Genomic DNA, 26,250 nt, shown 5'->3' on the forward strand with positions numbered 1-26,250 from the left:
AGACAGAGGAGACTAGTCCATTGGCTCCCCTTCCTGTCTCCTCACTGGACCTAGGCCTGTGCCCGGGGGAAAGGCATGCTGTGTGGGGCCTCGATCACGGGACCCGGGCAGCAGCATCCCTGTTTCGTGGGGACAGGTTGGGGGCATTGAGACAATTCTGGGTGGACAGTCCCTAGTCTGCCCCCAGCAAGTCCAGACTCTGATGCATAGACACTGGGGGTTCTCAGAAAGCCACTTTGCTGCCGGAGCTGTTCCTAAGACAAGCCGGGGGGAAGCCCCTGCTGGACCCCAGAATCCGGGATGTGTGCGTGGAAACGGAAGCTCCTAGGACCATTGCAGGCTTTCCGTAAATCCCAGAGCACCGCTCCCTCTCCCAGATTTCACCCAGCAGCACTGCACTGCCTGGCCCCCCTGGCCTTTAGGTTGATGGGGAGCCAGGCAGCCTCAGAGCCTGGTCTCGGCAGGAAGAGAGCGTCTCCCACGTCCCTCCTCGGCAGGGCTCCCCTGCGGCTGAGGCGCCAGAGCCACGTGCTCTTCTAAAATGGGTTTATCCTTGGGAATAACGACCAGGCCAGCCCAGGCAACTGCGCACGGGGGACCACGGGGCCGGCCTCGTTCTCCGACAGGCACGAAGCCAGAGCGGGGCCAGGCACGCCTCTCTCCAGAGGACACTGTGCTCCTTAGACACCCTTTGAGACAGGGACAGACCACTGCTCTACGGAGGGGGCCACGAGTCAGAGGTCAAAGAAACCGCACATGGAAATTTGGGAACTGCAACTGCCAAACTCAAAATGCCAATGCAGAGGGAAGGGAGTGGCGTCAGGAAAAACAATGGAAGCACGAGGGCAAAAGCTCATGCAATCCAGACGGCCCCTCCTGGGCGCAGGCTGGCCCAGGTTCCCGGTGCCCACCACACCCGCCTCCTGCCGAGGGACCTGGCAGGGTCAGGCCTGCTCATACCAGAGGAGCTGGACAAACATGCAAACAGGGACGGGCTGCAAGAGGGGAAGGTGGCCTGGACTTCGCTGTAGGCAGTTCTTGCCAGCTCCTTGCCCATGTCTCTCCTTCCTTCCTCACTCTAGGGCACAAGGCTCACCCGCCACCTGCATGTCTCCGACTGCCGTGGTTCTGTGCCCACCTCCACTCCTATGGTTCTCGGGTATGACAGTAGCAAAGTGAACACCTCCCACGATCTTCAAGCCCAGCCATGACATTACTTATGCAAATAAAATGCCCTCATTCGAATTCTAAATATATCAGCATGCCAGGTGACCTCATCCACCTAACAATAAAAATGCGGCTAACTTTCTCTGGGGGGATCGCGCTGCAACCTGCTCACCTCCCCACATCTTTCCCCACAGCCCACGAGCCTGGAAACGGAACCTCATCCTGCTCTGGGCCGCCCCGCCCCGCCCCGCTCTGCTCCAGCACTCACTTCAGCAGGTCCTTGTCCTTGTTCAGGTGCTGGAAGAAAGATGGCTCACAGATGAGCTGGTTCTCCTGGCACACCTGCTTGCAGGACTGCCCGGGCTCAGCGAGCTTCACCTGCAGGGCACTGAGGGGCGGCCACATCACCTGCCCGTGGCAGAAGTCCTGGAATGACAACAAAGCCATCAGCCAAGGGATCAGAGCTGCAACTTGCAATCCCCAGCCTGCCAAGCAGCCCACAGGGGAGGCGGCCGCTGCCAGGGAACAGGGAAGGGGAGCCTTGGTTGGGCTCAGGGCTGTTGGCTGAAAACAGTTACAATGCCGTCCTGATTCAACAGCTAGAAAAACTGTCTGAGGACGTGTGAGAGGACGTGAGGTAACCTGCAGCCCATCAGGGAGGCACCCTGGCACAGGTGTGGGAGCTCAGAATTGGGCAGGGCCTGTCGTTTCCGGGATCTAGAGGGAGTGGAGGAAACCAGCAGGTGTAGGGAAGACCCGGGTGGGCTGGGCTAATGCAAACTACTTTGCTTATATACCTTCAGGAGACATCTGATAACTTTGACAGCCTTTAAGTATTAAGATAAGTAGATTTTAAATCCAACGTACACCAAAGCCTACTGTGTGAGTGCATGGGATAGGCAAACAACCAGAGAAACCTGGGTCAGACCAGCCGTCTACATCCCTAGAAGCCCAGTGAGAATTTCTCTGCCTCCTGGATTCAGGGCAGCTCAACCCTGGATTAGACTGGGGAACTGCAAGTCCTCCAAGGCTGGAGGCTCCAATACTGGCTTTAGAGCTTTTTTTTTTTTATGTTTTTATTAATTTCAGCAAGGAAGGGAGAGGGAGAGAAACATCCATGATGAGAATCATGGATCAGCTGCCTCCTGCACACCCCCTGCTGGGGATCAAGCCTGCAACCCGGGCATGTGCCCTGACTGAGAATCAAACTGTGACCTCCTGGTCGATGCTCAACCACTGAGCCATGCTGGCCAGGCATAGAGCTTTTCTTAAAACAAAAACAAAAACAAAAACCCATAGAATGTCTTTCCTTATATGACACCTACAGGCAGTTAGAAACTTTGCTTCTTATTCATTTTTAGCCTCTTGTGGTATGGGAAGCAGTCCCAGGAGTAAAATAAATGAGGAGAAAGACTCTGCCGTGTTAGATTAGGAGGTGATGTGGCCAAGGAAGGCACTTCAAGTTAGGAGGCTGGATCCGACGCTGTCCCTGGGGTGCTCTGGGCACGCTACCCAGTCTGGTCTGGACTCCATCACTCATCTGTGGAAAGTGATGCTGACTGAGCGATGGAGCTGAGCGGAAGGCTGGCAAACAGCAGGTGGACCACAAGTGCTCACCCCTCTTCCTGTCCCCGTAGAGGGGATGCCTGTGCATCTGAGAAGCGGGGGCTACATGGCACCATGAAGTCTGCACAAAGCAAGTGCCCTCAAAGCTCCGCTGCAGGGTGGCTCTGTCCCATCTGCTCACTTCTCAGTAGACCACTGCAGCCGACCGCCTCCACGTCCCTTCAGTGGAGAGCTCAGCGCAAGTACACATGCACACGGGCCCCAGGCATGCTTACTCAGGGCTCCCTGGGGCTGGCCTGGCATCCTCTCAGAAGTCTGTTTTGGGAGACAATAGTAAAAATAGCAGCAGCACCTTCTTAAGCCTTAAAACTGAAGCGAGGAAGGTGTTCCCAGTAAGCACGGGACCAGGTAAGGCAGAAGGAGCGTGGGGATCTGGGCTGCAGTTACAGTCCCAGCTGGGGGACTTCACTGACATCCCTTGAGCTCTCTGCCTGTTATCACATCTAAAATGGAGAATACCACTTGTCCTTCAGTCCTTATGTAATCCCTGTGAGCTAAAGTGAGGCGGCTTTTAAGAGGCACCTAGAAATGTTAAGGGTAATATTCTAAGGTCGACCATTACTTGCTGCCACAATCCAGAGGTAAGAGGTCGAGTTGCCTGGAGTATGTATGACAATTTCTCCACGAGAGCCATCCCTTTGCCCAGGACCCCTTCACAAGCTTCTTCTCACCCCTGGATCAAGGCCCCGGGTGCTCATGGGAGGCTGGAGGTCTTGTTTCAGTCAACCAACCTCAGCCTAGGCTACCATGGCAATGCCAACCGGTCTCTTTGCCGTAAGCATTCGTCCACTCACTCATGCATTCATTCATTCATTCATTCATTCACTCACTCATTCATTCACTCACTCATTCATTCACTCATTCATTCAACAAAATACTGGCTAGGAAGCAGGAAAGCATAAGGGTTCAGAACTCAAACTGCCTGGGCTTGAATCTAGCTCCTCCACTTACTAGCAGAATGATCTTGGCTAGTTACATAATCTTGTCTCAGTTTTTGCTGTAAAATGAAGAAAACACCAATTTTCTAGAGCTGTAGAGGGGATTACATTAATTATAATGCGTAAAGTGTTCAGAAAGGTACCTGAGATAAACAGCACCATCTGCAGTTGGCTCTACTGTCACTATGTGCAAGGCACTCTCCTAGGCCCTTGGGGGTGACTCAGTGGAAAACTGAAAAGGAAGCCAAACCCCTGCCTTCATATAGCTTATCGTCAATGAGGGAGACAGAAAAACAGAGAAATGAATTATAAATATGTCAAAAGATAATAAGTGCTCTCAAAAGAATGAAGTGAGGAAAAGGGATGGAGATGTGGGGGATGAGAGGGTCCAGATAAGGCATTGTGGAGAAGGTGACATTTTAATTAATTAATTCGCTAATTAATTAGTTTATTTAGAGGAAGGAGGAGTGGGAGGGAGGGAGAGGTAGAGGGAGAGAAAGAGATTTGTTGTTCCACATATTGATACATTCATTGGTTGATTCTTGCATGAGCTCCGAAGGGAGACCAAACCTACAACCTTGGTGTATCAGGACCACACTCAAACCAGTTGAGCTACCCAGCCAGGGCCAAGAAGGTGACACTTCAGAAAAGACAGGAGGAAGTAAAAGAGGGAGCCACCCAAGTATCTGTGAAAAACATTCCGGACAGACGGAAACCAAGACCAGAGGCTCTGATGATGGAGTGCCAAGCAGGTTCCAAAAGGAGCGGAGAATTCCGTAGGGTTGAGCAGAGTGTGTGTTGGGGGCCAGACGTAGGAGACAGGGTCTGGGGGAGGGGGTTCCAGGGATCAGCACACACAGAGCTTTGGGGTCCACGTAAAGCTTTGTCTCATCCTCAGAATGAGATGGAGCCACTGTGGAGTTCTGGGAGGGGAGTGGGGCAGGACAGAAAGAAGCTGGGGAAACCCTCACGGGGGAGTGAGGAAGTGGGAGCCCACATCACATCATAGGCAGGTAAACTATCAAAGGGAAAGTTTGTGGCGGGGGTGGGCAGTCGCAGAAGTCAACAACAGCAAGGACTGGCGAAAACCAGGTCAATCCAAGATGGAGGAAAAACTGATCAGAGACTGACCCAAAAGCTCATTATACCTTCATTATAATGAAAACTGACTTCATTATAATGAAAAGGCCAGGACACTTCAGAAAGGACCATATTTGAGTAGGAACAAGGTCCCCCTGCCCCAACCAGAGGCGGAGGCAGAATCTGGCACCAAGTTCAGAAACAACCCAGCCTTGGAGACACATAAACACATCCCAAGCACTGACTGGCCCGGAGCTACTCACTCTCGAGTCCACAGTGGCCACTGGGATGTGCACTTGCGCTTCTTTCGCAGGCACCTTCCGTCCCAGATGCCCACACAGGAATGCACAACCAGGGGAGCAGTGGGTGCAGTCAGCTCCGGGCTCATCCTCATCCTGTCTCCAGGGACCCCGCTCTGGCCTCTTTCTCTCAACCTAAAGAAAACCTGCTTTCCTCCTCACTCGGACTGGCTCTTGGATTCTCTCCCGGGAAATCAAGAACCTACAGGTGGTGGAGTCCTTAGGGGTCCCACTTCAGATTCCCCCCAACTAACCCCACTCCCCCCACCCCACGTGACAGCAGAGTGGCAGGATCTGCTGTGCTGAGATCAGAGAGCAGGAGCACAGCAAAGGCAGAGGCAAGCAGCTATGGGGCTATGGGACAGTGCAGCAGGGAGACCATGGCTTCAGACCAGACTGGCTTCTCTGTTCAGCAAACCTCCATCACTCATGCCTCACATGCTGGCTTTGAAGGCTTTCTCATCATCCACTCAAAACTTTACAAATGACTGTTCAAATCTTCCCTAGGTGCAAGAAATAGGAACCTGAATGAAGCACAGGCTCTGGCTCAAAGGCTCCGTGCACAGTAAGAGAGGCCAACATGAACAAAACTAAAGAACAGTACAAAACAGACGTCCAAACAGGAATGCACCAGTCACTCAGAGGAGAAAAAGAATGAACTCTGCGGGGAGGGGGAAGGGTGATGGTGGTAGCTATCAGAGAAGGCTTCCAGAAAATAGGGGATTTTAGATGGGTTTTGTAGGCTGAATAGGAGTTAGTGGCTTATCACTAACAGGGTGCTTTGCAGATAACTGGTGCTCATTAAAGGGCTGTTGAACTGAATTTAATGGTTTGGCCTCTTGGAGCTTCGACAGAAGTAGAACAATATTGTAACCAAGAGAGGCTTTATACACACAGAATGAAACATAAATAGTAATTTCCAATCTGGTTAATGAGCCCACTCAGAACACAGAACAATTATTTCAACCAGTCACCAAATTTCCCTAAATTTGCTTGACTATTCTGGAAATTTCCTGCAGTAATTGTAATGAGAAGGGTTTATTAACACAAATTTATAGAAAAAGCAATGTTCTGAACAAATGAACACAACTTATTGCAAAAAAGTTAAGGGTGCTGCTGCTTTTGTAACAAAGGCTAAGTGACAGCAATGGTGACAACGTTATTCAAAAAAGTACCAAGAAAGCTAGAGAAGAGGGGGTGGGCTCCTCCCCAGAGAGAAGCCCTCAGTGGAGGGGCAGTCCCTCCCTTGGGTGTAGAGGATGGGATCCTTTCCACAAGCTACCCAGTCCAACCAAACCCTTAACACGGTTACTACATCCATGACATATCAGGTGCAAACGGATTGTCTGGAACCAAAAAGATAGGTTCAGATATAGACCTGGAAGCAGGATTAAGAGTAAGATCAGGAATTTGTGAAAAAAAAAGGGGGGGGGGAGTGGGGACAAGTTCTAGGTCATGAAATTGGGGTTCAGGCCAAGTTTGGCCAGTTATTTGAAGGGTAAGGGACACATTTACTATTTATGTCACAGCTGGAAATCCAGGAACAGAAGACGTGCTCAATAAATACTGACTGACTGACCAGATTTAACATATCTCGGTTGCCTGTTGGCACCCACCATTCTCAGCTTGTGCTGTCCTCAAAAGGAGTGAAGTCCGTCCACGGGTGCCCTGGGGCTGATTCTCAGGGATGGGAGAGTGTGTTCCCCTCCTGGGCAACAGAGAAGGTGGCTGGGAACTAAGCTGTGGTGACTGATCTCCAAGAATGATCTCCACACATGTACATCAATGCCAACAAACTCTCTCTGGAAAGAGTCAGACTCAAACCTCTCACATTCCATTTCCTTCGACTGCTAGGAGTCGGCCCAGGAGAAAGGAAAATGTACGTCCACATGCACATGAATGTTCACAGCAGCTAGATGGTGGGGACAGCCCAAACGTCCACCAACGGGTGAATAAACAAATTGCGGTACATCCATACAATGGAATACTAGTCTGCAATGAAGAAGGAATGAGGCACGGATCCATGCTAATGTGCATGAACCTAACATGATGCTGAGGAAAAGAAGCCAGAAGTCTCCAGCAAAGGCACGTCTACAGAGACAGAACAGATCAGCACTTCCTGGGGCGTGGGTCAGGGAGCAAATAGGCCCACATGAGCTTTTTGGGGTGATGAAGCTATCAGACTAGACTGTCAAGGTAATGGCACAACTATCAATTTATTAAAAAACAACAACAACAACACTGAATTGCATCCTTACAAGGAGTGAATTTTAAGGTTTGACAACTATACCTCAATGAAGCTGTTTGAAAAACACACCTTGGTTAGTTTCTGGGCTCCTTTAGTGGTGAGTAGCTAAGGCCTTCAGAGGATTTATTCAGGCACTGTCTTAGCCCTAAACATGTATTTATTAATCTAATGATTCCTCCACCAGCCCTAAGGGGTAGGGAGTACTACCCCCACTGCACTGAAGAGAAACAGCAGTGAGGTTAGGAAACTTCCCTGCTTAATCATTACCTGCTTTGGGATCAGCAATGGCTGGGCAAACAGCAAACATTCCCCACATTAGTGATAACCTCTTCGCTTTTCAATTCCTTTTCTTCTTGCCCTGCAGCCTGTCACCTCCACGTTCCCCGCCACTATCCAGATTCACCACCAGCTGTGTCCTTGCTCCCCAGGGGTTCAAGATGGGCTCCAATGAGCCCATTTCCCGGAACTAAAGCTGATTCCACAGTGGCTCCTGGAGTTAACTCGTTTTTTCTTCCCTATCTCCAAAATGCTTTTCACGTGAATTACACAGCGCTTTGCAAAAGAACATCAGCACGATCACCCTCCATATTTACGGGGTCTATACCGCAAGTAGGAAATAGTGTCAAAGAGCATAGGTATGGTTTTCAGAAACCAATCTGAACATTCCTTTACAAGAACCTGCTTACTCTCTGGCCCCAGGCAGATACCTAAGTCTCTCCCAGGAAATGCACTCTGAGAGCCTCAGGTGAGGGAAGACAGTGCTCTTGGTCTCAGATCACCAGGGATTGTGGCCTGTCCACCAACCCCTGCTGCTGGAGACAGGACCTCAGTTAGAGAGACGATTTAAAAGAGCTTGCAATCCAAATCGGCATTTTTAGTACAGCGCAGGGGAGGCAAGGACGTTGAAGGGGAAAGCAGGCGGTTTCCCCGGAGCCAGGATTCTTTCCGTTGGGGGCTCCAGCGGGCTTGGCGGGCGTGGAGGCAGGTTCCTGCTGCCAGCAGCTCCACCGCACGCTGCAGCCTGGGCTCTCGCAATTGCTGCCAATCGGCTCCCTCTGCTCCCGCTGCCGGGGATCTGATGGGCACTTTGAAAGGGCTCTGGGATGAAAGCTTCCTTGTTCCCCGCAGATCACAGGAGGACTTGCAGGCAGAGATCAGCCTAATTAGAGCTGCGACCCCTGGGGAAGCATGAGGGGCTACCACCTCTTCAGAGCTTGAGGTTTCTTGTTCAAACCAGACACACCGCTCTGAGTCCCACTGCTCTTTGAATATGGCCCTCTAGCTGCAAACACAAGGAACCCCAACGCTCCAGCTGGGGCCAGAGGCGGTCGTTCCAGGCAGAGGACCCATCCGCCAGCCAGTGGGGCTCTGGCTTCACCTTCCCCGCGGAGCTGGGAACTTACGGCATCAATGAAACGCTCAGAGGCCCGGGGTAAACTCAGAACAGCCCCTTTACTGCTTTGTGCCGCACCGGGAGATGCTTAATAAGAAACACCTGGAAGATGCTTAGAGTGATTTTCCCAAACCCCAGTCTGACAGCATCACGGCCCTCACCTGGCCGTAAAGCCTTTACTTCCTGTTGTCCCAAGATCAAATCTGAAATCTCCGGCTGAGCCTCAGCGTTGTTGTATGATCTGCCTCCTCCTCCAGCCTCATCCTTCATACCGTCTCTCCCTTCAGCCACAACTAAACTTCCAATAATTCACCTCCATTTCTCTTCGTTTTTTCCCTCCTTCCTCCCCATAGCCCCAGTCTGCCTCCAGGGCTCATCTTTTGCAAATGCCTCGGGAGAGAATCTCTGAGCCAAGCACCCCAAAGCATCCTGGTCACATCACTATCACAGGGCGTAACCTACACCAGAGGTGTTTTCTGTGGCTCTGACTGGCTTCTCTGTGACAACTGAAGCTACCTGAGGACAGGGGCTAGTTCTTGGACATCTTTTCTTCCCCAACTCCCAGCACATGGCCGGGAGTCCACAGCACAGGGCTGGGGGTTCACAGCACACAGCTGACATCTTTGCAGAGCGGATGAATGAACAGCAGCAGGCAAGAAAGAACTCTGGGTGTCTGTGAGTCACAGAGCTCTGCAGAGAAGTCCCACCCAGGAGGTGGAGTGAAAGGGCAGTTTCACCAGCATGTCTAAGTGACCCGTTTTCCAATCACAGGTCCTTCCTGGTACACATGAAAAACAAAACAAACCAAACTCAGCCTCTCACTCATTCATTCCTTCAATGGGGAGTTATAGTGCACCTACTGTGTGCCAGGCAGAGGCCCAGGCACGTGGCATTAGAGGTGAGCAAGCCGGCATGGTCCCTGCATTAGGCAGCATTTAGCAAGGTTTGGGGAGTGTGGCCTTTGTGTCCAAAAGGCAGCCGAGTAACAGATTTACAGAGAACAGGCCACATAAAGACTTTTAAGGACTAGCTGGGATTCAAGAGTCTTAGGAAAGAAAGAAATAAAAGCCTTTGAATAAACTTGATAAAGAGTCTTTTCGCTTGTGGTGGTGAGTAGCCCTTTTCCCTGAGAGGAAGTGGAGACAGGAGAGGAGGTGGGGTTCAGGAGCGGGGATCCTGGGAGACCCTCAGGAAGCCTCCCCTGCCGTTGGTAAGAGCCGTCTTAAAACTCACTGCTGGGGAGGTCACAGAGCCCCGCCCCACTTCAGGAAGGACCCGAGCTCCCTGAGTTGAGAACGTGGGCAGCCCAGCTCTGGGCCACCTGCTGTGGCCGGGCCCCGCAATGCCATGGGTGCAGCCTGAGCTCCCACCGGCCCAGCATCCGCCTTGAGTCCAGGGTTGTGAGCCCTGTGACTGTGCGTGTCCAGAGGATGGGGCTACTCCTGCCACCTCCCAGGATTACGTGAGAATTAAATGAGATGGTGACCGTGGCATACACGGCAGAGTCTGTAGGCAAATGGCTGTGAGGGTTAGGATGATTATACTGTCATTCTTAATTTAGGTGTCATACAAAAACTGAAGGATAATAATTCAAATGCTTAGCTCTCGTGGTGAAGTCTGATGGGTAATACTGTATAATCTACACTAATAAAAGAGAAAAATGGTAATTGGCGTACGACGATACCCTTTTCATTGGCTAATCAGGGCTATATGCAAATTAACTGCCAACTATGATTGGCAGTTAACTGCCAACTAAGATTGGCAGTTAACTGCCAACAAGATGGCGGTTAATTTGCATATGTAGGCACAATGCAGGGAGGCGAAAGGGAAAGCAGGAAGAAGCCCCCTGCCACTGACAGTGATCGGAAACCCAGGGGGGAGCTAAGAGGTGGGGGGCAGGGCAAAGGCGGCCCTGGGGCTGCCTTTGCCCTGCCCCCCAGCCATGATCGTAGAATCAGGCGCCTTTGCCGCCCTGGCCAGTGATAGCAGGAAGTAGGGGTGGAGCCAGCGATGGGAGCTGGGCACGGTCGAAGCTGGCAGTCCCAGGAGCTATGGGTCCCTTGCCTGGGCCTAAAGCGGAGCCCACGATCGTGGGGCCGCTGCAGCTGCGGGTCCCCGCTGCCCGGGCCGGATGCCTAGGCCAGAGGCGTTAGGCCTGGGCAGGGGCGGAGCCTGCAACAGCGGGGAGCTGGGGGTCCCCTGCCCAGGCCTGACACCTCTGCCGGAGGCCTCAGGCCTGGTCAAGGGGCCGATCCGGTGATTGGTGATCAGTGGGTGATGAGGGTCAACTCCTCTGGCCGAGGCATCAGGCCTGGGCGGGGGGCTGAGCCGGGGATTGGGGGGATATGATGGTCCCCTTGCCCAGGCCTGAAGCCTGGGTCAGAGGCATCAGGCTTGGGCGGGGGGTGGAGCAAGCGATCAGAGGGAGATGGGGGTCCCCTGCCCAGGCATGATTCCTGGGCCAGAGGCCTCAGGCCTGGGCGGGGGCCAGAGCCAGTGATCGGGGGAAGATGGGGGTCCCCTGTCCAAGCCTGACACCTCTGGTGAAGGCATCAGGCCTGGGCAAGGGGCCGATCAGGTGATCAGAGGGTGATGGGGGTCTACGCCTCTGGCTGAGGCATCAGGCCTGGGCAAGGGGCAGAGCCAGCAATCGGAGGGGTCTAGGGGTCCCCTGCCCAGGCCTGATGCCTGGGCCAGAGGCATCAGGCCTGGGCTAGGGGCAGAACCAGTGATGGGGGGAAATGAGGGTCCCCTGCCCAGGCCTGATGCCTCTGTCAGAGGCGTCAGGCCTGGGCAAGGGGCCAATCCTGTGATTGGAGGGTGATGGGGGTCAACGCCTGAGGGCTCCCAGTATGTGAGAGGGGGCAGGCTGGGCTGAGGGACACTCCCCCCCCCACACACACCCAGTGCACGAATTTCGTGCACCGGGCCCCTAGTGTATTATAATAATAAAACACTTATGTAAGAATACAATATTACACATGCTATAATGTATGAGCAATCAGCACATTAGTTTGCATTTATTGAGCACTGTGCCAGCCCTGGTCTAAGCACTTCCCATGTACTAGCTCACATTTAATGCCCACATCAGCCCTAGCCATTCTATTACTATTCTTATTTCAAAGGGGAGGAAACTAAGGCAGAAGCTGAGTAACACACCTAAGTCATAGGACCAGAAAGTGGTGGTGCTGGGATTGGGGCCCAGGTGGCTGGCTGCAGAGCATACCATCCCGTGGGTCCCCCCAAAAATCAGAAGCCCAGACTGCCGCCCTGCAGCCTCCGCCCCCAGCTCTCCCTGTCCGGCAGCAGCACAGGCCTGTCCACAGCTCACCACTCCGTCAACCCAAATCGTTCCTCTGAAGCCTACATTGGGCCCGTGATCTTTGCCTCTTACATTTTCAATGTACCATTTCCATTTGAGGCTGCACAATCCTCACCCCCTATTGTGTAAAGGCTTCTTGATCACCCCAAGGCCTCTGCTTTGCCCTTGAAGAGGAGCCCCTATTTCTGGACTCTGGTCAAGCAGTTCATACTCCGCTACCCACAGGGGCTCTCGGTCTGTCTGTTTCTAGCTCCATATTGCTTTTGAAGCCTAAGGAATTAAAATGTTACAAATGATAGCAGTGACAAGCTTGGCCTTTACTTCCATGAGCACGGGCCACAGCTTCCACACTCTGATGGGGTCATGGGACTTACGAACCCTCCCCCACCCCACCCTCTGGTGTGCAAATAAAGTTCTGCTTTTATCTGCTTTATATAACTTAGGTTTCATGTCAAGTTTCACTTGAAAAGGGGTCCTGTTTTAAAACATGTTTGAAAACCATCTTGATGTTTGAGAAGTCCTAACGTATTTGGAATGACAGGAAAATTATTAAAGGAATGCTTAGAAACCACAGGCTCCCATCCTGACCTTACTTAGGGCGAGGAATGACCACAGGCAAGACCAGGGAGCTGTCTCAATGTCCCCTCCCCACCAGGTCTTTGTGACGCCTCTCAGAGTGTGGGCAGGTGCAGGTCTGATGGTCAAGCAGGTTTTCATCTTGACCATCCAGTTTCTTCCCTCAGTTCTCATTTGGCCTCCACTGTCATAAAGAACATTCTTCCCCCAATGACAGACTGACTCCCTGGGTGACCATGACAGGGCCTGCTTCAGAATTCCAAAAAAACCATTATCCAGCCTCTGGAGTCTTTCAAATCAGGAAAAGGACCCCAGAACCATGGTGCACCCTTAACCGTTCGTGAGAGGCCTCCTGGGTAACAGGAAGCAAGACACGGAGACATAGGGACTTCCGGAGAGCCTCACCTGCTTCTCAATGAAGGCGTTGATTCTCTGCAGCACCCCCTCACACGTGAACTCATACGGCATGTACGGCTCGATCTGTGGACACAGAACATGGTATCACAAAAGAGGGAGACACAGGAACAGGCAACACCCAGTCCTCCTCGGACTCACACTCAGTGCCGATGCCTGTGTCAGCCTTGTGAGGGGCTATGGCTGGAAGTCAAGAGTCCTGGGTTCCCACACTCACTGCTCCTTACTAACTGTGGGACCCTGAGCCACTTACCTTACGTCTCTGAGCCTCAGGGTTTCATGTGTGAAACAGTGATGAGAAAAACCTATCTCTTCGAAGCTGTGGTGAAGATTATATAGGGGGAGAGGAGAGTAAGCATTAGTTCAGTGCTCAGCACTGAGTAGGCATTCAGCAAATGGTGGGGATATTCCCTTCTAGAAGGTAAGCCCCTGGGGCAGCATCGTGGCTGCTCTCAGTGCCGAGCAGTGTGGCACCTGTGTGCACTCAACATGCACTCAAACATCTGCTGAATAAATGCATGCCCACTGCTCTGAGAAAGGCCTGCGATCAGTGGTTTAAGGCCCCACCACAGTAACAAAAGCATTGTTCTACTTTTGTAGGTGAGACTGACATGTGGTGAAAAACCAGAGTGTACTGAGTGCCACAAAGAGTTCATGTAGAGGGTCCTGGGAGGCTGGAAGGCCGAAGCCAACTTATACTCATGCTGGGCTTTTAAGGTCAGCTAAGATTCCAGCAGGCCAAGGTGTGGAAGATATCCTCAGCATAGTGAGTGATGTGAGATTAGACACTGAAGGTGGGTAGATCTACACAGCAGGCAGGTAGAGCTCAGGATCATGGAGTCTGGAGACAAGGTTGGGAAGAGGTTCACTGGATTTCCACGAAAGCCTTGTGATCTCCAGGCTAAGGAGCCAGGCTGTGAGGGTAGCCAGAGACACAGAGGGGCTTTGGGGGTGGGGGAGGCAGTCTGATCAATCATGTGACACCTGTGGGAAGGGACAAAATGAGTTTGGTCTCTGCTGCACAGTGCCTGTGCCGACACTGTGAGGCCTGGGCTTCGGGGGCAGCCAGCTAGGATCAGCAACCGAAAAGGAAATTCCACTTGGCAGAAAACCATCAGCAACCCAGTGTGTGACAGCTTCAGAGAGCCCCACAGCACTGTCAACAATGGAACAGAGGGCACCTTCACCATTGCCTTCTTAAGTCTAAGTCTATACTTGCCTATCTTGAGTCTAGGGGGTAGAGGAATTGGACAAAACATCTACGAGTTGAGGCCAGTTGAAAATGGGACAACTGACCAAGAAGACAGCCTTCTGTGAGCACACAAGCAGTTGGTCTCAAGGCATCTTCTTCCTTTTGTGTGTGTGCTGATTTACACACTACTTTTGAAATCTTCAACCATGATTGTTAATTTCATGACATCTCTTCAAACACACAACTAGATGGTGCATCACACAAGACAAGTTGTATCTCACCATCCCTGCCCACATCCATCCAGACAGAACTGAAAGAGGCTCAGCGTAAGTATTATAACATCAGGGCACGATTATTCTACAAGAACAGACGTCATTCTGTGCCAAGATAATGCATTTCCAAAGAGTTCAAAACACTTTGAAAAACTGACTTCCCTTGTGTCTTTTCATCTCAAGCTTTTTCGCTTGCTGTGTCCTTTCAAACTCAGATGTACGTAGCCCTTCATACCAAACGTAAACCTTTCTTTTCTTATTTACTCAACCAATGGATGATTCCAGAAACATTCTATAAATGGAAGTTAATTAATTCAAAGGGCTCAATGCAATACAGAAAAATGGCTCTTCCTGTGTCCTCCTAGCAACCAAACTCAGATAACCAAAGGGAGGCTGACTCATTCATTGCTTTGTGGTCCAATTCACTGTTTTAAAAGATTCATAGCCAAATAATTTTACTATAAAGGAAAAGCAAAAAAAAAAATGGTATCTGTAAGCCATCTCTGCCACCCTGAGTTGCACTGGCCACCCTGCTGTGGACGAGAGCAGGGCTTCTGCATGGGAAGCTCTCCAGAAACCTGGTTTCAGGGCTGAAAAACACTAGCAAGCCTCCCACATAGAAGCTGCTAGGCAGGTTGGAGAGTGTGAGTGTGTGTGTGTGTGTGTGTGTGTGTGTGTGTGTGTGTGTGAGAGAGAGAGAGAGAGAGAGAGAGAGAGAGAGAGAGAGAGAGAGAGAGAGAGAGTGTGTTTTCTGCACAACAGTCCTTTGGAAAACAAGTCAAGGCCTCTTTGAGGAGTGGAATGAAAGGGAATGCTGGTATCACATCCAGTCACGGACAAACCCAAGCAGGGCCATCGTGGAGAAGCGGGAGAAGGTCTTGGTCATCCTGTTTGGTGGAAATAGGGCTGTTACTCATATGGCCACAGGAAGGGTGCCTGCTGGCCACACTGTGTGGTTCCTGCTGGCTTTGGGAACTTCCCATTATCTCCCCTCCTTCTCCTCTATTTTCTCTCTGGGCTTCAACCTGGGTAATTTCTATTAAGAAATCTTCAAGTTCATTGATATTTTCCTCTGCTGTGTACTGTCCAATGAAAAGCCCACTGAAAGAGTTCTTCATTTCTGAACCTGTGTTTTCAGTACCAGCATTTTCTCATTTGGCTTTTAAAAAGTTTCCAGCTCTCTCCTGAAATTTCCCCTCTCTTCACTTATGCTGTCCACCTTTTTCACCAAGTCTTTTAATATACTGATCTTAGCATTTTAAAGGGGCTATATGATAATTCCAACTCCTGGGCTATCTCTAGGTCTGATTTTATTCATGTTTCCTTTCTTAATGATGGGTCGTTTTCTTGCTTTTTTATTGTTGTGTAATTTTAAACCTTGTAGTTATAGATGAGAAGGCTTGGCACCAGATTTTTGATCCATTTCTAACAAGTGGAAGCATTTCAAAGATAACAGTTTTGGTATTAATCTCATTCCTTACTCCATCTCTCTTTCCTACCTTATCTTTCCCTTTATTGTACTTCATTAAATGATTTTTGTTTTAAATCTTAACAAACTAGTCTAAAACAACCTAGGGGTCAATCCAGGTTTTACTATTTACTAATTGTGTGATCTTGAGTAAATTACTTAATTTCCTTAAATCTTAATCTTCTCAAATGAAGAAGGACTGAATGGGATGAAGCTCATAAAGGTATACAGAAAGACTCTACATGTGTAAAAAGAGGTTCTCTCTGTATCAGCTACTATTATACTTACTTGTTTTCCATTAAGTGGCCTACATAGGTTGGAATAAGATGAAAAAGGCTGACCAGGGTTCTACAATGTGGGGCACTGAAGTTTCATGGAGTGAACAGGGCCAGCATCACGTAGGAGTGAGCAGATGGAATTCGGTGCCCACACCTAGTGCCTTATGTAGCAGACATTTATTCCCCTTCGACTTTTGTTTGACAAAAGGAGGACTCCATGATCCATGATTTTCTGCCTCTATATTAGCTTTTAAATTACTCCTCTGAAAGGAGATGGGCACTTAACTAAGTATGTGGGTTGTATGAAGTCCCCAAAAATATATGATGAAGTTCTACGTCCCAGTACCTGTGAATGTGATCTTTTTTTGGAAACAGGATCTTTGTAGATGTAATCGAGTTAAGATGATGTCATCCTGGATTTGATGGGCCTTAATCCGTATGACTGATGTCCTTTTAAGAAGTACACACACACACACACACACACACACACACACACACACACGGAGACTGCCATGTGATGACTAAGACAGAGGTTCAAGTGCAGCAGCTGAAGTCAAGGAACACCTGAGCCACCAGAAGGTGGAAGACACAAGGAAGGGTCCTCTACTAGGGGCTCTGAAGGGACCATGGACATGCCAACATCTAGCCTCTAAAATCGCAAGGAAATACATTTCTGTGGTTTAAGCCACTGAGTTTGTGGTTCTTTGTAGGGCAGTCCCAGGAAGTGAATTTACTAAGTTACCGGGAGACTCAAGAAAGAAGGAAGCCCTTCCATCTCTATGGGCATGCCTTTCTGCTGAGGCGTTTGATGTGCTGCACTTTCCAGAAATCTCTCTCCACTTGCACTCCTCAATTGTTTGCATGCTGTTATGGGCACTGAACATAATCTGCAAACATCTATTCCTCCCTCTCTCCATCCATCAGGTGTGCTGGGTTTTGAGAATATAAAAGTGAGACAGATATAGTCACTGCTTTCATGTTTCTTAGAGTCTAGTGGAAATCCAGACTATCAATGACAAAGATAAGGACAGTATGTTATTATATATGTAATACTAATATTGACTTAATAATACTAACTAACCGCATACCAGGTGGTAGACTCTGCACTTAAGCTCTTTATATTCACTAAATCTTCACAACTGTTCTCTAAAGTACATAATATTAGCCTACAACAAAGATGAGGAAACTGAGACTCGAGGGGGTGATGCTGTACGTGGTAGAGCTGGAACCTGGACCCCAGCTGTCTGATTACAGTCTTTCTCAGCCACGCCCATAAAGCTTCTCTTAAAAAACTACAATAGGAAAAAGTGCTCTGAAAGGATGAGTGCAGGGGAAGGGTACACCGGACAGAGTCCACGACATTCCTGGGGGTGGGAGAGAGAGTAACTTAACCCTTTCCTACATGGTGGAAGCTTCCTACAGGCAGGCAGCCAGCCTCAACCATGTTCATGGAAGTGGGCATCCCCTAGAGTGGCTCAGAGGGAGCTGAGTGTGCAGCAGGGACTTAATAAATGTCTGCTGAATTGATCAAGAGAGTCCAGAGGTGTTAGTTACTTATACGAAATTCTAGAAAATGTTTAGGTAGAAAAGCCAAATAAATAGATGCTATATCAAAACATGTCCCAGTATTTCCTTAAATATTCCTTATCCTCACTGTTTTTGTAGAAGAGCAAGGCTATCTTTTCGGGTCTTTGTGAGAGCTACATAATTAGGTCACTAAGCAAGTCCTATAATTCGAGCTCCTATTTCTGTGTCTGGGATCCAGGAGTCCTGTCACAGGGTTTGTAGAACCACACACATGTGGACACCAGCTCTGTTTCCACTTCACAGAAACCCATGAGGTCCCCAGGCCACGTCCTACGGCTTGGCTATTTTCTGATTCCAGAGTTAAGCTGACACGGAAATGTTCTCATTGGTCAAAGGGCCTGTGATACTTCCCACACTTTTCAGTTCACATTACAAATGTGGGGGGTGCGGGGGGGATGAAATAAAAGAAACAACCTTCTGACTTAGAATTGCTTTCACTGCGTCCTCCACTTCCTTCTGATTGTCAAGGTCAACAGTCCAGACGTGGGGCCGGCCGATGAAAACTTCAGCATATGGATGTTGAGATGTCAGCTAAAAAAGAAAAGACAAAACCTCAGTCTCACAGACTTTTAAAAAAAAACCTTCTGTGCTAGATGAGGTGTTAGGCTTTTTATGGTACCAAATTGCACTTGCACAAGTAACAAGATATTTGTTCTGCCCTTCCTTGGCCATCAGAACCTCCTAAGTAAACTATTAGTAGGTAACAATAAACCATTGAGCTAGTGGGATATTTCTTGGGCCCACCCAAAACATTTGGATGCATAGGCAAGGCATTAACAGGCACAGATAAGGAAACGGAGTCAGCGTCATCCCAACAGGTTCATGTGGGATGTTTTAAAAGATAGATGCCCAGGGCTGTCCTGGACCCTTTGAGATGGGACCCCAGGACTTTGGAGGGGCTCCTGGAGGCTCTGGGATGGGTGGCATGTTGGCCATGGCCTTGCCAGAGGCGGTGAGGTCTGGGAGGCAGACCCGGCAATGGCTCCGCATCTCGAATCCCACTCGGAAAGAAGAGCTGGCATGTCATAACCAGAGGCATGGAGGATGTCACAGTGACTTCAACCCCCAATATCGCACCAAGAAATAATGAAGGTTTACTACCCTCCATCATATCGCAGCCCTGAAATCACCCAGATCAATCCTGTCTGAGTTAAAAGACACTGGTTAGGATAGACAGGTAAGCACAGGAAAATTACAACAAGGCCTTAAAGTCACAGGAGAGGAGTGATGGTGACAGACAGAACTAATGCTGCCAGAAAATCAGGGGATTTGGGATGGTTTCAGGAGTAATCATTAGCACAATGAAGACTCTATTTTTATGAAGGCAATATGGACTCAGAAAAGCAAGGTAAGGTTTGCTCCAAAGAGGGCTTTGTTTTGACAAGAAAGGGTGTCCAGAGAAACCCGGTATGAACGCTGGTGATTCTCAGATCTTAAAGAGCCCATTCTTCGAGACAGCTAAACTCACCCCTCTAATGAGTTTTCAGCTTTATTCTTGTTTCCCTTTAAGGTTATGGTGTGAAGGGGCATTCTTGGCATTTGTGGGAGCATTTTCAGTTCTCACGAAGCCTGGGGGTGCCATCCGTAATGGGTGGGTGAGACCAGGATGCCAGGCACCTGGTAATGTGCACGACAGCTGTGCGCAGGGTAGAGCGTCCACTCCCTGCACAGCTCTCACCTGCCTGGTGGGCTCTCCTGTGGGTTTACAGCCCTGACTCTTTGGCACAGCTGTAATATACACTGAATTTGCTTGGCACACAACTGCCATGTAAATCAGGGATGCTTGTACGCTATTTTATTTGGAACGCCACCAATAAGCTGTATTGTTTCAGAAAAAAACGGCGGCACAAAGTCAACTTCACTCAGAGGATCTGAACCTCCAGTATGCCATTCCCAAATCAGTCTGCATTTGCAGCCACCCCATTAATGTCAACTGTGTATGGATGTGGCTATATATATAGGAACTTTTTATTTAGCTCCTCTTTCACGTCAGTTATAAGCAAAGAGCTGATGAGATTTGGCTGCGTGTTTTATTTCTCTTAAATACAAACTTATTCCCGGAGAGAGGAGTGAATGTCACGTGTCTTCTGTGTAGTTCTTGGGCACACATTAGTATTTCTTGACTACATGCACACTGAGATACATATTACCTTCTTGTAAATTATTTTGCTTTCATTTCTTTCTTATATTAGAGTGAGAGAATCCTTTTTAGAAATTGTATACACAGGCAAGGCATATTATTTACATAGTTCACTTCAGGAGGAGAAAAGTGGACGTTCTATTCATTGTGTAATAAAAGGAGGCACTGGGCCTGTTGGGGGCAAGGCCCCTGGCGTGGAGGCCACGCTGGCTCTCTGGTTCTGACCCCCATATGCTCAGAGGATGGGATTGAACCGGCGCCTCTCATGGCTTGTGTCACCGTTCTTTGTATCCTACCACACAGACGGTGTGCATGAACTACTCAGGGTGGCCAAGTCAGAGTCTCAGCCCCAGGCCCTCCCTGGTGCCCGAGGTGCAGGTACACCAGACTTCACTCGCCTCTCTGCGGAGTCGCGCCCCTCGCTAGCTTGCTCAGTCCCCCCCCCCACCCCCCGCAACACCGACACTCTTCTTCTGCTCAGACTCCTGGTGAGGAATAGAACCCACAGAATGCCACAGGCTGGGAGCTACGGAAATAGCATTTGCTTCCCTCAGCACATACTGTAGGTTTAGTACATGTGGATGAAGCCAGGCACCGTGCTCATCGCTTGGCATGCATCAGTTCTCAGGTTTCCCGTGTATCCAGGAGGATTGTGAGGCCTGAAGGTGGTTACAACTGCAGCTACAAAGTGGCTGAGCAAATTCAAATCTAGACCCTTCAACAACTTATTGGCTTTACACCGAAAGGAAAGTGATGATATTAAAAGATGCTATTGGGTTCTTAAGACAAAGACCAAACAAAATCCAAGGTAAACACCAGTCTTTCCATCGCTCTCTTAAAACTTGCCAACCTAAAAGAAATCCCCGACTGAGCTTCTATCTGTATTAGACCTTTTCTGACAATGAGCAAAATGTCACAGCATATTCATTTTGTGGCCCAGAACGAGCTATATAGCTGATCCTTACCCTGGAAGCAGGGTGGGGTCAGGCTGCCACGTGTGCCACCAGTTAGCCACTCACACATCAGCAGTCTCTCCCTGCCCTTTGCAGGCCCCTGCTTATATTTACAAGGCTGTTCTAAGTACTTGGAAAATACAAAATGCAGAGCCATTATAATCTTATGCATTTACGTTTACTGAGGGTTACTTAATTTTAGGAGTAAGGCATTTTGTGATTCATTATTCCCCCTCTGAATGTTATGTTCCTTCTTGTTAATTTACTGAGAATCGTCTGATCTGAGTTACTTCCTTGTATATCAATCAGTAAATTTACTGGAGTACAGTTTGTAAAAGTAATGAAAATGTTATTAAATGTGAGACATTACTTTAGAGCGGCTATTAAATTTTAAGGAGGACATAAGTTCCCTTTATGGGGAAAAAAACACACCAAAAAACCCACAAAAAATAAAGACCCCTCCCCCCGAAGCTAGAGAATTTCTAATGGTTTACAAAATGTCATAAAAATGATCGAGAATCTACTAATATATTTCCTAATATAAAGATAAAAATCCAATTTATACTACATTTAAAGTATACTGAGAGCCGACCACATTATTTCCAGCATTATGGAACTTTTTCTCCTCAGCGCACATGTGGTTTTAAAAATTGGTCCAATGCAAAAAATAAAGACAAAGTTTTTTTGTTCTCTAAAAACAGAAGAATCTAGACATTTTCTTCGAATGAAGGCAAAGAAGAGACATGCAATTTATGTGAATCAATTGTTGCTTAACTTGAAACTAGCACTGGCACAAAAGATAGCTATGTAATTATATGCACTTCGGTTAAAATTTTCTACAGTGGGGAGGGGGAGGTAATTTCTAGGGATTTTTGCTCCTTAGAAATCTGTAGAATTATTGATACCTGTTTCCCAATTAAAAGCGTCTTTGCTTAGGGAAATTCTGTGGCTTTTGTGAGCTAAAGGGACAGAGTGGGGTGGCCCGCCAGGCCATGAGGTCAAGTTCACTGGCTCCTCTCAAGACTGTGTGATAGTGCTGGCTCCAGTCTGCTCCCTGGGCTGAGAGTCTCCAGCAGAGGAGGAGCTGGACAGAATATGGAAACTGCCCTTCTGCATAACGTAAAGTGACCTTGGGTTTCCTTCCAACACGTTAGCATTCATGTACCTGAGGCTTGAACCCCACTCTTCTTCTTCCCCTTTAAAGCACAGCTCCTCCCCACCCTCCTCAGTTAACCCAGCACACCATCCACCTGGCACAGCTCCAAGGTAGCTTCCTGCCTTCACTGACTTAACTATACTAGTATTTTTATACATTTCCATTGATTATGCAGCAACTGGTACCATGGACCCTGTAGGGCACCATGCACACCTGCCAACTGACCTTCTGCATCCCGGGCCTCCCTGAGAGCCAGGACCAATGGAGTCACTGGTGTGAGGTCACCTGAGAGCCAGGACCAATGGAATCACTGGTGTGAGGTCACCTGAGAGCCAGGACCAATGGAGTCACCTGTGTGAGGTCACCTGAGAGCCAGGACCAGTGGAGTCACTGGTGTGAGGTCACCTGCTAAGCGACCGCTGAAAGATCCCACAGAGCCACTGTAACCAGTCTCATCTCTGAAGGGCCAGGAGGAACTAAATGACTGGGGGCAGCTCCAAGGCCTGTTTCCTTTTAAGTAATAAAGAATGAAACCCTCCATGATCTCAACAAAAAGCAAATTACTAAATGGTGACACCTGATAGAAAATAATGAACATACTTTTCTCAATAACTTCATACTGCTAATCTGGTCTCTGGAATCCTATGTAATAAAAGCCAAATATGCTAAGTGTCTGGTCGACCAGTCAGCCATTCAACCAATCAAAGCATAATATGCTAGGTATGCTAAGGCTGCTCAATCACTCGCTATGACATGCACGGACCACCAGGGGGCAGATGCTCCAACCAGTAGGTTAGCTTGCTGCTGGGGTCCAGCCAATAGATTGGGACTGAGCAAGATGGGCTGGACATGCCCTGGAGCCCTCCCACAGTCCCTCCCCAGCCGGCCAACCTCCCGCGTCTCTCCCAAGCCCCGATCGTGCACCGGTGGGGTCCCTCGGCCTGGACTGAGCCCTCTCGAAATCCGGGGCATCTTGGGGGATGTTGGAGAGCCAGTTTCAGCTCGATCCCACAAGGGGAGCACCGCTCAGCCAGAAGCCAGGCTCACGGCTGGCAAGTGCAGCAGCAGTGGCGGGAGCCTCTCCCACCTCCACAGCAGCTCTAAGGATGTCTGGGGGGGGGGGGGCGGCGGGCCTAAGCTGTCAGTTGGACATCCCCCAAGGGCTCCTGGACTGCAAGAGGGTACAGACTGGGCTGAGGAACCACCCACCCCCCACGAATTTTGTGCACTGGGCCTCTAGTATTACATAATTCACTGGGAAATAGTTAGACTGTATTTAATTGTCCTACATTTGTTTTTGTTTGTTTGTTTTTCAGGAAAATGTACTCACTTGTAACAAAGTGGCATCAAAATCTTTAGAATTATCACTAATGAAAAGGTGCCAGTTGTTAACACAGTCTAAGATCAATCATTTCTCAAAGGCTTGTCTATAAAAACTGCAGTAAGGAAAGAGATGGGTTTCCTTGCTTTTGATGCATTAAAAAGAAATCATGATGAGAGAAAAGAGAATCACCATTAGAGCACCACAGTAATAGTTGCTACAGGCAAGATCCACGGATCCACTGATACAGGCAAGCCCTGGCTGGGTGGCTCAGTTGGTTGGAGCATCGTCTAGCACACCAAAAGGTTGGGGTTTGGTTCATGGTCAGAGTACATACTGGGGTCAATCCCTGGTCAGGGTACAAATGGGAGGCAACCTCTCAATGTTTCTCACATCAATGTTTCTCTCTCTCTCTCTCTCTCTCTCTCTCTCTCTCTCTCTCTCTCTCTTCCTTCCTTCCTTCCTTCCTTCCTCTAAAATCAATAAAAAAACATATCCTCAGGTGAGGATCATAAAAAATTTAGATAAATTTAAATAAATAGGAGAACCAGGATATTTGTGCAGTTTCAGAGTATTTCCCCAATTTAAAGACAAACAGCAACTTTATAGTTACTACTACTTTATATAGTTACTCTCTTAACCAAGTGATCAAGGTTAACGTCACTTGGGATAAGATGCACCCCTTATCTGATACATTGGAAAGGGCACAATCACTTCTGTGGTATTACTGCAAATATGTATAACCCTCACACTAATCATGAGAATACATCAGCCAAATCCAAATTGAGGGACAGTGTACAAAAACCTGACTCGCACTCCTCCAAAATGACAAAATCATAGATGGCAAAGAAAGACTGAAGCACTGTCACAGATTGGAGGAGCTAAGGAGAAACGACAGTTAAAATGCAATGTGAGGTCCTGGACTGGATCCTGGAACAAAGGAAGGATATTACTGGAAAATCTGGTGAAGTCCATATAAAAGTTTGTGGTTTAGATAATACTATGGTCCCAAGGTTAATTTCTTAGTTTTGATCATTGTACAATGGTTTTGTAATGTGTTACCATTAGAGGAAACTGAATGAGGATATAACCCAAACTCTGCAATTTTTGTAACTTTTCATTAAAACTAAAATTATTTCAAAATAAGAAAAAAGTAAATTCTAACAATTCCACTTGTAGGTATACACCCCAAAGAAGTACAAGCAAGGACTCCAGCAAATACTTGTATGCCAGTATTCAAAGCAGTGTTGTTCACAACAGACAAAAAGTAAAAAACCCAAGAATGGGAAAATAAAGTGTGGTATATCCATACAATGGAACATTATTCAGTCTTAAAAGGAAATGATTCCATCCTAGCCGGTTTGGCTAGTGGTCAAAATGTTGGCCCATGAACTGAAAGGCTGTGGGTTCAATTCTGGTCAAGGGCAAGTACCTCGGTTGTAGGCTTGAACCCCGGCCCCAAACAGAGCGAGTGCAGGTGGCAACCAATCAATGTTTCTCTCCCCCTCCTTTCCACTCTCTAAAAACCAATGGAAAAAATATCCTTGGGTGAGGATTAACAACAACAACAACAACAACAACAAAAAAGTGGTTCGGATACATGCTTCAACATGAATAAACCTGGAAAACATTATGCTAAGTGACATGTACCAGTCACAAAAGGACAAATACTGTACAATTCTACTTACATTCGGTATCTAGAATATGTAAGTTTATAGAGGCAGAGGGAATAGAGTTTACCTGAGGCTGTGCAGAGGGGAGAAGAGGAAGCTACTGCTTAATTGGCACAGAGGTTCTGTTCGGGACAGTAAGTTCTGGAAACAATGACTGGTGATAGTTGGACAACACCGTGAATGTACTTAATGCCAGGGAATTGTACACGTAAAAATCTTAAAATGGTCAGTTTTACATTATGAATATTCTATCACAAAAATGTTTTTAAAACTTACAAATAATTATACACCTGGGCAGAAACAGAACTTCTGAGATTTCCTTCATCTAAATTAAAATACAGGGATCATTTTTTAGCTCTTATTTTCTACCCCAAATGCCAAAGGTTTAAAGAAGTCAGTCACATGCCAAAGCAGAGGCTCCTAAATCCAGATGTTCTCACTGCTGGGAGCATCTTTTCAACCCTTTCCAAAGACTGTGCGTTCCCACAGCACCTGGCACACAGGTGTGCGTGAGTGTTGCTGAGGAATGACCTCCCCAAAAGAAACCACTCCCCAGAACGAAGAACTCAAATCTATTATACTAGCAGAAGGAAAAAGGGCGCGCGTGCACACACACACACACACACACACACACACACACACACACGGAGGCCTTGCCCCGGGTTACCCGGGCCACAGGTTCATCTTTTTGGGATAATCTACAGATCTTGTTGCTCTTCCTCCATCTCCTCTGGCCATTTCAGCAATGATTTCGAGGGTCAGAGGAAAGAATTCTCAAAATAATCAACTCTGTGAATTGGTAAGATCGCTGATCAGTAAAGAATAACCATGGCAAATGCACTTTAAGTGGTATTGGGGGTTGGGAGAATCGACCCAGAAATGTTCAGAAGTGGCAGCATTGCACACTGAATGCTTTAGCAGTGCTGTGATATGCTGCTATGTCAGGGGAGCGCTGCCCAGCAGGTTATCCTAGGCCTAGGAGAAGGCCCTAAAGGACAAGGGCACAGCAGTGATGCCAATACTCAGGCTTCCTCCTCGCCAGCAGCCCACATGGCTGCTTACGAACTACATCAGAATAACAGAAAATCAATCCCATGGTTTCTTGCATGCACCTGTTTAGAACCAGTTGCATAAACACCCAGCTTAG

The 26,250-nt window shown here is 48.4% G+C and overlaps 1 protein-coding gene across 4 annotated transcripts in view; it reads right to left on the reverse strand.

Moving 5' to 3' along the window:
• Nucleotides 1-26,250, reverse strand: part of MGAT5 (alpha-1,6-mannosylglycoprotein 6-beta-N-acetylglucosaminyltransferase) — a 362,213-nt gene that overhangs the window by 8,889 nt on the left and 327,074 nt on the right. For all 4 annotated transcript variants that reach the window (XM_059704617.1, XM_059704616.1, XM_059704618.1 and 1 more), the window contains 3 exons: nt 18,275-18,391; nt 13,055-13,129; nt 1,436-1,593 (listed from right to left, as the gene is read on the reverse strand). In XM_059704617.1, coding sequence (XP_059560600.1) covers nt 1,436-1,593; nt 13,055-13,129; nt 18,275-18,391 — 350 coding nt within the window. The remainder of the gene's footprint in view (nt 1-1,435; nt 1,594-13,054; nt 13,130-18,274; nt 18,392-26,250) is intronic.

Source organism: Myotis daubentonii, chromosome 7, assembly GCF_963259705.1.
Source record: "Myotis daubentonii chromosome 7, mMyoDau2.1, whole genome shotgun sequence".
NCBI lineage: Eukaryota > Metazoa > Chordata > Mammalia > Chiroptera > Vespertilionidae > Myotis > Myotis daubentonii.